Source organism: Pseudophryne corroboree, chromosome 11 (genome assembly GCF_028390025.1).
Source record: "Pseudophryne corroboree isolate aPseCor3 chromosome 11, aPseCor3.hap2, whole genome shotgun sequence".
Taxonomy (NCBI): domain Eukaryota; kingdom Metazoa; phylum Chordata; class Amphibia; order Anura; family Myobatrachidae; genus Pseudophryne; species Pseudophryne corroboree.
Genome location: NC_086454.1, coordinates 148,249,450 through 148,262,152, shown reverse-complemented (window position 1 = coordinate 148,262,152; position 12,703 = coordinate 148,249,450). Strand labels below are relative to the sequence as shown.

The window sequence follows — 12,703 nt, the reverse complement described above, 5'->3', positions numbered from 1 at the left end:
AGAAACCGGAGCCTCCGCCGCAAGTACCCGGCAACCAGGGTGCGGGAGTATGCTGCGCCGCTGGGGGAGGTAATGTAGCAGCAGCCAGCGATGTTAAACTGACATCCAACACTGTCTGCTACCCTTGAAGTCTTCTTTCTTCAAAGAAAAAGCTCTTTTCAGGGCTGCCAGGAGGAGCCCTGCTGTTGAGATGCCTGCTAGTGCAGACACTAACTACAAACTGAGCTCCTGTGCACGGAAGCGGGGTTATAGAGGAGGCAGCGCTATGCATCCAGGGAAGAAGGTCAAAGATTTTGCTGTTGGTGCCTCCGGATCAAGATCCTACTCTACACCCCGATGTTGTTCCCTGTGGAATCCAGTGTACCCCGCTGCAGAAATAAGCTATAATAGAAGTAAAACAACATCTTGCTTCTCTTATAAAGTGTGTAGTTAGTTGGGTTGACCTGGCTTTGTAAACGTTATATTGATACAACCGCCAAGGCGTGTCCTCCTATTTTTGCTCACGTTTCATTCAGTATATAGGATATATATGTATTCCAATGTTCTACAAAACAGAAGAAGTCCAATTTGGCACAGTGATGCCTGTTAAACTTAAACCACAGCAGTTTGGAAGTTCTGTGTAACATTTGTAGTGAAGAAAAAAAAAAAAATTTAAGACGAGACAGTTACAGCGGAAAGGTCTTGATACAGCAGAGCTCTTATTAGGTTATCCAACTTACAGAACACCGAGCCATTCATAATGTACAATTTGCTCACCTGCTTTTTGTTTTCAGGAAGATCTTCTTCCATTGGCTCAGGCTTTGTCTTCTTTTGAGGTTGAGGGGGAGGTGGTGCGGGAGGTTCCTCTTCTTCATCATCAACACTTCCAAGATCCACTCCAAGTAGCACACTTAGAGTTGTCATGACTCGTGGATCCTGCAGTTTCCTGGAAAGTTAAAGGAGTAAAAAAAAAAAAAAATAAATACATTTTTTTTTACCAAGAACTGACAGTTTAAAAAAATAAAATTAAAAACAAACTACTACTTAGAGGGAAGAGATGTATCCATTCCAAATGTAAAGCAGTGGAGGGTACATTTTGGCCTGGTCCTGCCCACAGGTTTCCGATTTCTGAGATAAAGTAACCCGGACTATTTCCTCCACAGGTGTCTCTCTCATTTCCGAATCCTGCAGTGTGTCTTTTAGGTACCTCAGATGACCAACACCTTGATACGTTTCTCAAACTATATGTGCTTAATGCCCTAGCTTTGGCGAAGGTGTGCATAGCAAGGGATTGGATGGCCCCTCGAGGTCCTGTCTTTAATGACTGGAATATTCTGGTAAATAACATTGTTGCACACGAGAAATTTATACACACACACACACACACGTCGTAATAAGCTGTTAAATTTTGAGTATACTTGGGCTCCTTGGTTGAATTCCCCATATAACTCTGTTGTGTCTGCAGACACTTCCCTCATGTATACCCGTCCACCACCGGTCCCCTAATATGGCAATCTGACACTAAAAGTTATTGCGGTTCTTTAATAGGACCGCTGGGTATTCCAATTCTCTACGTTGCTAATGTAGAAATCCTGTCAGGTTTTCACTATTTATTTGACTTGCAATATGTATTACAAGTCAACAAAAATTTTTTTTAGAATATACACATACATATATTATAGATATTTTACAAGTATTGAAATCTCTGTGCTTTGTAGCAGTAATTTCTAATGTTCTGTATGTTCTTTTGTTGTTGTGTTTTTTCTTTTAGTGTCATCTTGCTTATTTTATGCAACTAAAACAAATAAAATAAAAAATAAAAAAACACACACACAATCTACTACTCATTCTGGAAAAAGACCGCTTCAAAAATGTAAAGATCTTACTCACGTGCCAAGATCAGATGGCTTGTTTCGCAGTTGCTCTATCAACTCTTTGTAACTGGGGTCACTAAGGAGGGCTCGTGTACGTGGGTCAGATTCAAGTTTCTGGAATAAGTTGGGGGAATTGAAAGGATTCATAAACTTCCTCTCTGTCAAAGAGTGAGGGGGAAAGAGAAAAGTGTTAGTGACTGAAAACTAGGAAACATTCTTTACTCTCAGCGTGAACGTGTTTAGTACCAGCAAGCCTTGCTTCCATGTTCTGCAGACCCTCTTTCAGTTGTGCATTTGTTGGCTCATGTCTTAGGCCCTCCTCATAGGTTTTCTTTGCCTCTTCAAAGCGATTAAGAAATTCCAGAGCTGCAGCTTTTCTTGAATACCCCTGTATGATAGACATAAAGGAGCAGAGTTAGTAGCAATTTGCACACACGTGTATAAAACAGTATTTTGCTAGTCCTTTTACACTTCATACTTGCTTTTATTTAACCGGTGCTTTAAAACTGCACAGAAGAAGCCAGCCAGTGGTCATGAGACCATATGAATACATGGTGTTGTGGAGGTAGACTTGAGCTTTTCAAACACTTTCTGCTCTCCCTGCGCTCACCTGCGTTACGGTTTGACAGGCGTGCCGCCCCAGTCAAACTCCCAACCTGTCATTATCCCCAGAGCAGGTTAAAACCAAGGGACACTTGTCACACCCAACCAATTGTGGGATGCATCAACGACAACAGGAAGATTTAGGGTGTTAATAAGAAGTGGTTCTAAAATGGACACCAACAAGATTTATGACTTTAATTTAGTAACTATTTTGTAATGTAGATATTACATGTTTAACCATGTAACTGTGCCTAACATCTACAAAAAGGCGTTACTATCTGTGGGCAAGATAAAAAGTACACGTGCAGCGGAATATAGTTTAACTCAACCTCCCCTCTCTCTTTGGGCCTGTTAACATACATCCCAATGTTTTTGGATCTGTGCATGTGCAGAAGCCACAATGCACATGTGCAGATCCAGGGCTGCGATATCGCCAGTGGCACAAACTCTGCAGCATGATTGACATGCTGCTGGCGCTTTGAGGCAGGGACAAGCAGTGTTACAGAAAAAGGGGGCGTCAGCCCAATTTCTGGGCATGCTGAAGCCAGTGGCTGCTTCCTTGGATGCAGTTTCACTGCATTGGGTTAACGTTGCAAGCGGCTGGGATCCCGGCGGTCAGCATACCAAGGCCGGGATCCTGGCCGCCAGAATGCCGGCAGGGGGGGGGGGTCGGGGGGAGACCAACGAAGAGAGGGGGTGAGCACAACTGTTTCACCATGCCACAGGTTCTGTTCCCACTCTACGGGTGTTGTGAACACCCACAAGTGGAAAATAAGAATTTACTTACCGATAAATCTATTTCTCATAGTCCGTAGTGGATGCTGGGACTCCGTAAGGACCATGGGGAATAGCGGCTCCGCAGGAGACAGGGCACAAAATAAAAGCTTAAGGATCAGGTGGTGTGCACTGGCTCCTCCCCCTATGACCCTCCTCCAAGCCTCAGTTAGGATACTGTGCCCGGACGAGCGTACATAATAAGGAAGGATATTGAATCCCGGGTAAGACTCATACCAGCCACACCAATCACACCGTACAACTTGTGATCTGAACCCAGTTAACAGTATGATAAACGCAAGGGAGCCTCTGAAAAGATGGCTCACAACAATAATAACCCGAATTTTTGTAACAATAACTATATACAAGTATTGCAGACAATCCGCACTAGGGATGGGCGCCCAGCATCCACTACGGACTATGAGAAATAGATTTATCGGTAAGTAAAATCTTATTTTCTCTGACGTCCTAGTGGATGCTGGGACTCCGTAAGGACCATGGGGATTATACCAAAGCTCCCAAACGGGCGGGAGAGTGCGGATGACTCTGCAGCACCGAATGAGAGAACTCCAGGTCCTCCTCAGCCAGGGTATCAAATTTGTAGAATTTAGCAAACGTGTTTGCCCCTGACCAAGTAGCTGCTCGGCAAAGTTGTAAAGCCGAGACCCCTCGGGCAGCCGCCCAAGATGAGCCCACTTTCCTTGTGGAATGGGCTTTTACTGATTTTGGCTGTGGCAATCCTGCCACAGAATGTGCAAGCTGAATTGTACTACAAATCCAACGAGCAATCGTCTGCTTAGAAGCAGGAGCACCCAGTTTGTTAGGTGCATACAGGATAAACAGCGAGTCAGATTTTCTGACTCCAGCCGTCCTGGAAACATATTTTCAAGGCCCTGACAACGTCAAGCAACTTAGAGTCCTCCAAGTCCCTGGTAGCCGCAGGTACCACAATAGGTTGGTTCATGTGAAATGCAGAAACCACCTTAGGTAGAAATTGAGGACGAGTCCTCAATTCCGCCCTGTCAGAATGAAAAATTAAGTAAGGGCTTTTATATGATAAAGCCGCCAATTCTGACACACGCCTGGCTGAAGCCAAGGCTAACAGCATCGACACCTTCCATGTGAGATATTTTAAGTCCACAGTGGAAAGTGGTTCAAACCAATGTGACTTTAGAAAACTCAACACCACATTGAGATCCCAAGGTGCCACTGGAGGCACAAAAGGAGGCTGTATGTGCAGCACCCCTTTTACAAATGTCTGAACTTCAGGTACTGAAGCCAGTTCTTTTTGGAAGAAAATCGACAGGGCCGAAATTTGAACCTTAATGGACCCTAATTTTAGGCCCATAGACAGTCCTGTTTGCAGGAAATGAAGGAAACGACCCAGTTGAAATTCCTCTGTAGGGGCCCTCTTGGCCTCACACCACGCAACATATTTACGCCAAATGCGGTGATAATGTTTTGCGGTTACGTCCTTCCTGGCTTTGACCAGAGTAGGAATGACTTCTTCTGGAATGCCTTTTTCCCTCAGGATCCGGCGTTCAACCGCCATGCCGTCAAACGCAGCCGCGGTAAGTCTTGAAACAGACAAGGCCCCTGCAGTAGCAGGTCCTGTCTTAGAGGTAGAGGCCACGGTTCGTCCGTGAGCATCTCTTGAAGTTCCGGGTACCAAGTCCTTCTTGGCCAATCCGGGACCACGAGTATAGTTCTTACTCCTCTCTTTCTTATGATTCTCAGTACTTTTGGTATGAGAGGCAGAGGAGGGAACACATACACTGACTGGTACACCAACGGCGTTACCAGAGCGTCCACTGCTATTGCCTGAGGGTCCCTTGACCTGGCGCAATATCTGTCTAGTTTTTTGTTTAGACGTGACGCCATCATGTCCACCTTTGGTTTTTACCAACGGTTTACAATCAGGTGGAAGACTTCTGGGTGAAGTCCCCACTCTCCCGGGTGAAGGTCGTGTCTGCTGAGGAAGTCTGCTTCCCAGTTGTCCACTCCCGGAATGAACACTGCTGACAGTGCTATCACATGATTTTCCGCCCAGCGAAGAATCCTTGCAGCTTCTGCCATTGCCCTCCTGCTTCTCGTGCCGCCCTGTCTGTTTACGTGGGCGACTGACGTGATGTTGTCCGATTGGATCAACACCGCTTGACCCTGAAGCAGAGGTTTTGCTTGACTTAGGGCATTGTAAATGGCCCTTAGTTCCAGAATGTTTATATGAAGAGATGTTTCCATGCTTGACCACAAGCCCTGGAAATTCCTTCCTTGTGTGACTGCTCCCCAGCCTCTCAGGCTGGCATCCGTGGTTACCAGGATCCAATCCTGAATGCCAAATCTGCGGCCCTCTAGTAGATGAGCACTCTGCAGCCACCACAGGAGAGACACCCTTGTCCTTGGCGACAGGGTTATCTGCTGATGCATCTGCAGATGCGATCCGGACCATTTGTCCAGTAGATCCCACTGAAATGTTCTTGCATGGAATCTTCCGAATGGAATCGCTTCGTAAGAAGCCACCATTTTTCCCAGGACCCTCGTGCACTGATGCACTGAGACCTGGCCTGGTTTTAGGAGGTTCCTGACTAGCTCGGATAACTCCCTGGCCTTCTCCTCCGGGAGAAACACCTTCTTCTGGACTGTGTCCAGAATCATTCCTAGGAACAGGAGACGTGTCGTTGGAATCAGCTGCGATTTTGGAATATTTAGAATCCACCCGTGCTGACGTAACACTACCTGAGATAGTGCTACTCCGACTTCTAACTGTTCCCTGGATCTTGCCCTTATCAGGAGATCGTCCAAGTAAGGGATAATTAAAATGCCTTTTCTTCGTAGAAGAATCATCATTTCGGCCATTACCTTGGTAAAGACCCGAGGTGCCGTGGACAATCCAAACGGCAGCGTCTGAAACTGATAATGACAGTTTTGTACTACAAACCTGAGGTACCCTTGGTGAGAAGGGTATATTGGGACGTGGAGATAAGCATCTTTGATGTCCAGAGACACCATATAGTCCCCTTCTTCCAGGTTCGCTATCACTGCTCTGAGTGACTCCATCTTGAATTTGAACCTTTTTATGTAAGTGTTCAAGGATTTCAGATTTAAAATTGGTCTCACTGAGCCGTCCGGCTTCGGTACCACAAACAGCGTGGAATAATACCCCTTCCCTTGTTGCAGGAGGGGTACCTTGATTATCACCTGCTGGGAATACAGCTTGTGAATGGCTTCCAAAACTGCCTCCCTGTCGGAGGGAGACTTTGGTAAAGCAGACTTCAGGAACCGACGAGGGGGAAACGCCTCGAATTCCAGTTTGTACCCTTGCGATACTACCTGTAGAATCCAGGGATCCACTTGCGAGTGAGCCCACTGCGCGTTGAAATTCTTGAGACGGGCCCCCACCATATCTGAGTCTGCTTGTAAAGCCCCAGCGTCATGCTGAAGACTTGGCAGAAGCAGGGGAGGGCTTCTGCTCCTGTGAAGCGGCTGCATGGTGCAGTCTTTTTCCTCTTCCTCTGCCCCGGGGCAGAAAAGAGTGGCCTTTTGCTCGCTTGTACTTATGGGAACGAAAGGACTGAGTTTGAAAAGACGGTGTCTTTTTCTGCTGATGTGGAGTGACCTGGGGTAAAAAGGTGGATTTTCCAGCCGTTGCCACCAGGTCCGATAGACCAGCCCCAAATAACTCCTCCCCTTTATACGGCAATACTTCCATGTGCCGTTTGGAATTTGCATCCCCTGACCACTGTCGCGTCCATAACGCTCTTCTGGCATAGATGGACATAGCACTTACTCTTGATGCCAGGGTGCAAATATCCCTCTGTGCATCACGCATATATAGTAATGCATCCTTTAAATGTTCTATAGTTAACAAAATATTGTCCCTATCCAGGGTATCAATATTCTCAGTCAGGGAATCCAACCATGCGACTCCAGCACTGCACATCCAGGCTGAGGCGATTGCTGGTCGCAGTATAACACCAGTATGTGTGTATATACTTTTTAGGATATTTTCCAGCCTTCTATCAGCTGGTTCTTTGAGGGTGGCCGTATCAGGAGACGGTAACGCTACTTGTTTAGATAAACGTGTGAGCGCCTTATCTACCCTAGGGGGTGTTTCCCAACGCGCCCTAACCTCTGGCGGGAAGGGATATAATGCTAATAATTTTTTAGAAATTAGCTGTTTTTTATCGGGGGAAACCCACGCTTTTTCACACACCTCATTTATTTCCTCTGATTCAGGAAAAACTATTGGTAGTTTTTGCTCACCCCACATAATACCCTTCTTTGTGGTACTTGTAGTGTCAGAAAGGTTCAATGCCTCTTTCATTGCCGTGATCATGTAACGTGTGGCCCTACTGGACATTACGTTTGTCTCGTCACCGTCGACACTAGACTCAGTATCTGTGTCAGGGTCTGTGTCGACCCACTGAGGTAACGGGCGTTTTAGCGCCCCTGACGGTGTCTGAGACGCCTGGACAGGCACTAATTGATTTGCCGGCTGTCTCATGTCGTCAACAGTTTTTTGCAAATTGCTGACATTATCACTTAATTGTTTAAATACAATCATCCAGTCAGGTGTCGACTCCCTAGGGGGTGATATCACCAACACAGGCAACTGCTCCGCCTCCACATCATTTTCCTCCTCATACATGTCGACACACGCGTACCGACACACAGCACACACACCGGGAATGCTCTGATAGAGGACAGGACCCCACTTAGCCCTTTGGAGAGACAGAGGGAGAGTCTGCCAGCACACACCCAGCGTTATATATATTATATATATTATATATATATATATATTATATATATATATATTATATATATATATTATATATATATATTATATATATATATTATATATATATATATTATATATATATATATTATATATATATATATTATATATATATATATATTATATATATATATATTATATATATATTATATATATATATATTATATATATATTATATATATATTTATTATATATATATTTATTATATATATATATATATATATATATATATATATATATATATATATATATATATATATATATATATATATATATATATATATATATATACACACACACACACACACACACACACAGGGATAACCTTATATAAGTGTTATTCCCTTATAGCTGCTGTTATTATCGTTATTTGCTGCCAAAAATGCCCCCCCTTCTCTTTTTTACCCTGAATTCTGAAGCAGGACTGCAGGGGAGAGTCAGGGAGCCGTCCTTCCAGCGGAGCTGTGAGGGAAAATGGCGCTTGTGTGCTGAGGAGATAGGCTCCGCCCCTTCACGACGTCCTTATCTCCCGCTTTTTTGTGTAAAAATGGCAGGGGATTAAAATACATCCATATAGCCCAGGAGCTATATGTGATGTATTCTTTTTGCCACCTAAGGTATATTGTTATATTGCGTCTCAGGGCGCTCCCCCCCAGCGCCCTGCACCCTCAGTGACCGGAGTGTGAAGTGTGCTGAGAGCAATGGCGCACAGCTGCGGTGCTGTGCGCTACCTTAGACTGAAGACAGGATGTCTTCTGCCGCCGATTTCACCGGACCTCTTCGTCTCTTCTGGCTCTGTAAGGGGGACGGCGGCGCGGCTCCGGTGACCCATCCAGGCTGAACCTGTGATCGTCCCTCTGGAGCTAATGTCCAGTAGCCTAAGAAACCCGATCCACTCTGCACTCAGGTGAGTCCGTTTCTTCTCCCCTTAGTCCCACGATGCAGTGAGCCTGTTGCCAGCAGGACTCACTGAAAATAAAAAAACCTAAACTAAACTTTTATTCTAAGCAGCTCAGGAGAGCCACCTAGATTGCACCCTTCTCGGCCGGGCACAAAAATCTAACCGAGGCTTGGAGGAGGGTCATAGGGGGAGGAGCCAGTGCACACCACCTGATCCTTAAGCTTTTATTTTGTGCCCTGTCTCCTGCGGAGCCGCTATTCCCCATGGTCCTTACGGAGTCCCAGCATCCACTAGGACGTCAGAGAAATATACGTTATGGTAAGAACTTACCGTTGATAACGTGATTTCTCTTATGTCCACAGGTATCCACAGGATAACATTGGGATAATGTCGAGCGACAGCGAAAATGGCACCAACACGGTCATGAGCTTTCTGGCCTCCCAGGATGCATTGGGGCCTCCACTATAAAGTCCCGCCCACTGACTCAGTCAGATCAGTTCTTTCCACAGCGTTTTTTAGGCAGGAACATCAGGTAGAGACCCGTTTAGGCGATAGGAACACACATGCACACCCTTCCATACAAGAAGGAAGAGGTTTTAGTGATTATCTATATCAGGCATTCCCAACCACGGTCCTCAAGGCACACTAACAGTGCATGTTTTAGTGATATCCAGGCTTCAGCACAGGTGACTTAATTAGTAGCTCAGTTATTTTAATTTAACCATCTGTGCTGCAGCCTGGATATCACTAAAACCTGCACTGTTGGTGTGCCTTGAGGACCGTGGTTGGGAATGCCTGGTCTAGATCCTCAAATCAGATGAGTCAGGGTGGGATACCTGTGGACATAAGAGAAATCACGTTATCAACGGTAAGTTCTTACCATAACGTATATTTCTCTGTCTGGGTCCACAGGATTATCCACAGGATAACATTGGGATTCCCAAAGCCATTTTAGTGGTGGGGACGCTCCCGATTGCACAGGAGGACCTTTTCGCCCGAAGTCTGCGTCATGAGAGGCAAAAGTATCCAAGGCATAAGGTCTAATGAATGTGTTTATGGAAGACCATGTAGCTGCCCTACATATCTGTTCTGCTGAAGCACCCTGTTGTGCTGCCCAAGAAGGACCTACCTTACGTGTAGTGTGCAGAGACATTAGCCGGAATAGGGAGATCTGCATGAGAATAAGCTTCTGATATTACCATTCCGAGCCATCTCGCCAGCGTCTGTTTACTAGCAGGCCATCCTCTTCTATGGAATCCGTAGAGGAGGAAGAGAGAGAGAATCTGTTTTCCTGATGGCACTAGTATGATCTATGTAGATTCTTAAAGCCCGGACCACGTCCAGCGACGCTTCTCCCGCAGATAGTCCCGACACCTGAAAAGCTGGGACTACAATCTCTTCATTCAGGTGAAAACTTTGATACCACCTTTGGAAGATAGCTAGATCTCGTTCTGAGAACTGCTCTGTCTGGAAAAAAAAAAAAAAAACTTAGGAAAGGAGACTTGCATGATAATGCTCCTAAATCTGACACTATTCGGGCTGACGCCATTGCCAGTAAAAAAAGAACTTTAACCGTTAACCACTTAAGATCTGCTCTCTTAAGTGGTTCAAACAAAGGACCCTGGAGAAATTTAAGAACTAAATTCAAATCCCAGGGAGCTGCAGGAGGAACAAATGGAGGTTGAATATGTACTACTCCTTGAAAAAAAATGTACGTACATCCTGTAAATCAGCAATCTTCTGCTGAAACCACACAGTTAACGCGGAAACTTGAACCCTCAAGGAAGCAACTTTCAACCCTTTATCCAAACCTGCCTGAAGGAAACCCAAAATCCTAGCCACTTTAAAAGATCTCGGATTGAAATTTTTTCCAGTACACCAGTGAATATAGGCTTGCCATATTCTACGACACACACGGGCCGAAGAAGGCCTTCTTGCTCTAAGCATAGTTTGGATTACTTGTTTCGAAAAACCTTTAGCCTCTAAGATAGAGGTTTCAACAGCCATGCCGTCACTTACTACGTCCGATGTTCATACCAACCTATATGGGCACGCCAAATTCTGTAATAATGAGCTGCCGTAACTGGCTTCCTAGCACGCAACATGGTTGGTATAACAGATTCTGGAATGCCCTCTCTTCTTAAGAGGGCAGTCTCGACCGCCACCCCATCAAACGCAGCCGCGCTAAATTGGGGTCAAGAAACGGACCCTGTTGTAACAGGTCCGGACGTAGCGGGAGCGGCCAAGGATCGTCTGCGAGTAGTCCGCAGAGATCCGAGAACCATGCTCTCCGAGGCCAATGAGGCACCACTAGCATGACTGTAGCGTACTCCCGTTTGATCCGTTTTAGCAACAGAGGGAGCAGCGGAAACAGTGGAAACAGATACACGAGGCTGTACGGCCACACGATTGTGAGAGCATCCACCACCACTGCCTTTGGATCTCGCGTTCTGGACACATACTGGGGCGTGTGGTGATTGTGGCGAGATGCCATCAGATCCACTTGTGGGTAACCCCACCTCTGGACCAACATGTGAAACACTTCTGGATTTAATGCCCATTCTCCTGGATGAAAATTCTGACGGGTGAGATAATCCGCCTCCCAGTTGTCCACTCCCGGAATGAACACTGCCGACAATATCACTTGGTGATGCTCGGGCCAAACGAGGATTCGAGCTACTTCCTGCATGTAGTAAGTGACGTACTGAATTGAGACCCTTTAAGGTCAATATTGGTTCGACCGAGCCATCCGGCTTTGGTCCTACAAAAAGACTGGAATAATAACCCTGACGTTGGTGAACAGGGACTGGAAACAAACTGCTGAATCTAGCAGAGACTGAACTGCGATTTGCAGAACCCCTTCTTCAAAAACCGCTCTGGTGGGAGACAAACGAACTCTATTTTGTGGAACGCCTGAAGGCGTGCCCCCCACAACTGAAGATCCGACATGGGCTGGGAACACGTCATGCCCCAGGCTTCTTGGTGGTCCAATTCAGAATTAAACAACTTCTTGCCAGCGTAAGGTAACGCTTTCAGAGAGCCGTTGTGCCGTAACTAGTGACGCTGAAAGGCGAGAACTAACCTGACAGACGTCCGTAGAAGCTGTACATAAATACTCAGCAGCTTCACCGATGTGATCAGCAAGAAGTATAAGTGCAGGCGGACCTGAGTTGTGTTATCAATATAATCACCGCCTAATATACCCAAATTCCAACCAAACCAGGTCTAAGCAGCACCCCTGCTGCTGTATACATGAACTTCTAGCTTGCGCTCTGACGGGTCTTTTAGAAAGTTTTGACACAGACGAATCCACCATTGGAAGATTCTCCCATTTAGAAGTCACAGACTCTGGAAACTGTTAACTAGACTTAAACCGGCGAGGTATAGAAAACAGTTTATCCGGATTCTGCCATTTAGTAAATACCACCTCATAATTTGTCAGAGGTTCTTCAGTCTCTGTAAAATTCAGAGACTGACGTACCGCCCTGATGAGATTATCAATGCCCGGGCTGTCACTATCTGACTGCTGGCCCAATTCACCTTCCTCATGCTCATCCTGCGCCGTCGTCAGGATGCAATATAGCAGGAACTGGGAAATTATAAGACAAATGAGTACTATCTTTGTGACCCGAACTAGACTGGGGACCTTTGCAAAGATTGAGACCTATCCCAAGACCCTCTGGTATCTCTGGTGGTCTCACCCGAGCCTCAATTCTTGCCGTTTGTCGCTCTTGTCGAGCAGCGGCCCATTCTGTGAGGTAACACACACTGACAGAC

General features: G+C 45.9%; 1 protein-coding gene across 1 annotated transcript in view; it reads right to left on the bottom strand.

Annotated features, from left to right (window-relative positions):
- The window catches only part of STIP1 (stress induced phosphoprotein 1), a 189,031-nt gene that overhangs the window by 154,034 nt on the left and 22,294 nt on the right, over nt 1-12,703 (bottom strand). Inside the window, exons 3-5 of the mRNA XM_063944941.1 lie at nt 2,100-2,241; nt 1,870-2,011; nt 757-925 (exon numbers count right to left, since the gene is read on the bottom strand). Of these exons, the coding sequence (XP_063801011.1) occupies nt 757-925; nt 1,870-2,011; nt 2,100-2,241 (453 nt within the window). The remainder of the gene's footprint in view (nt 1-756; nt 926-1,869; nt 2,012-2,099; nt 2,242-12,703) is intronic.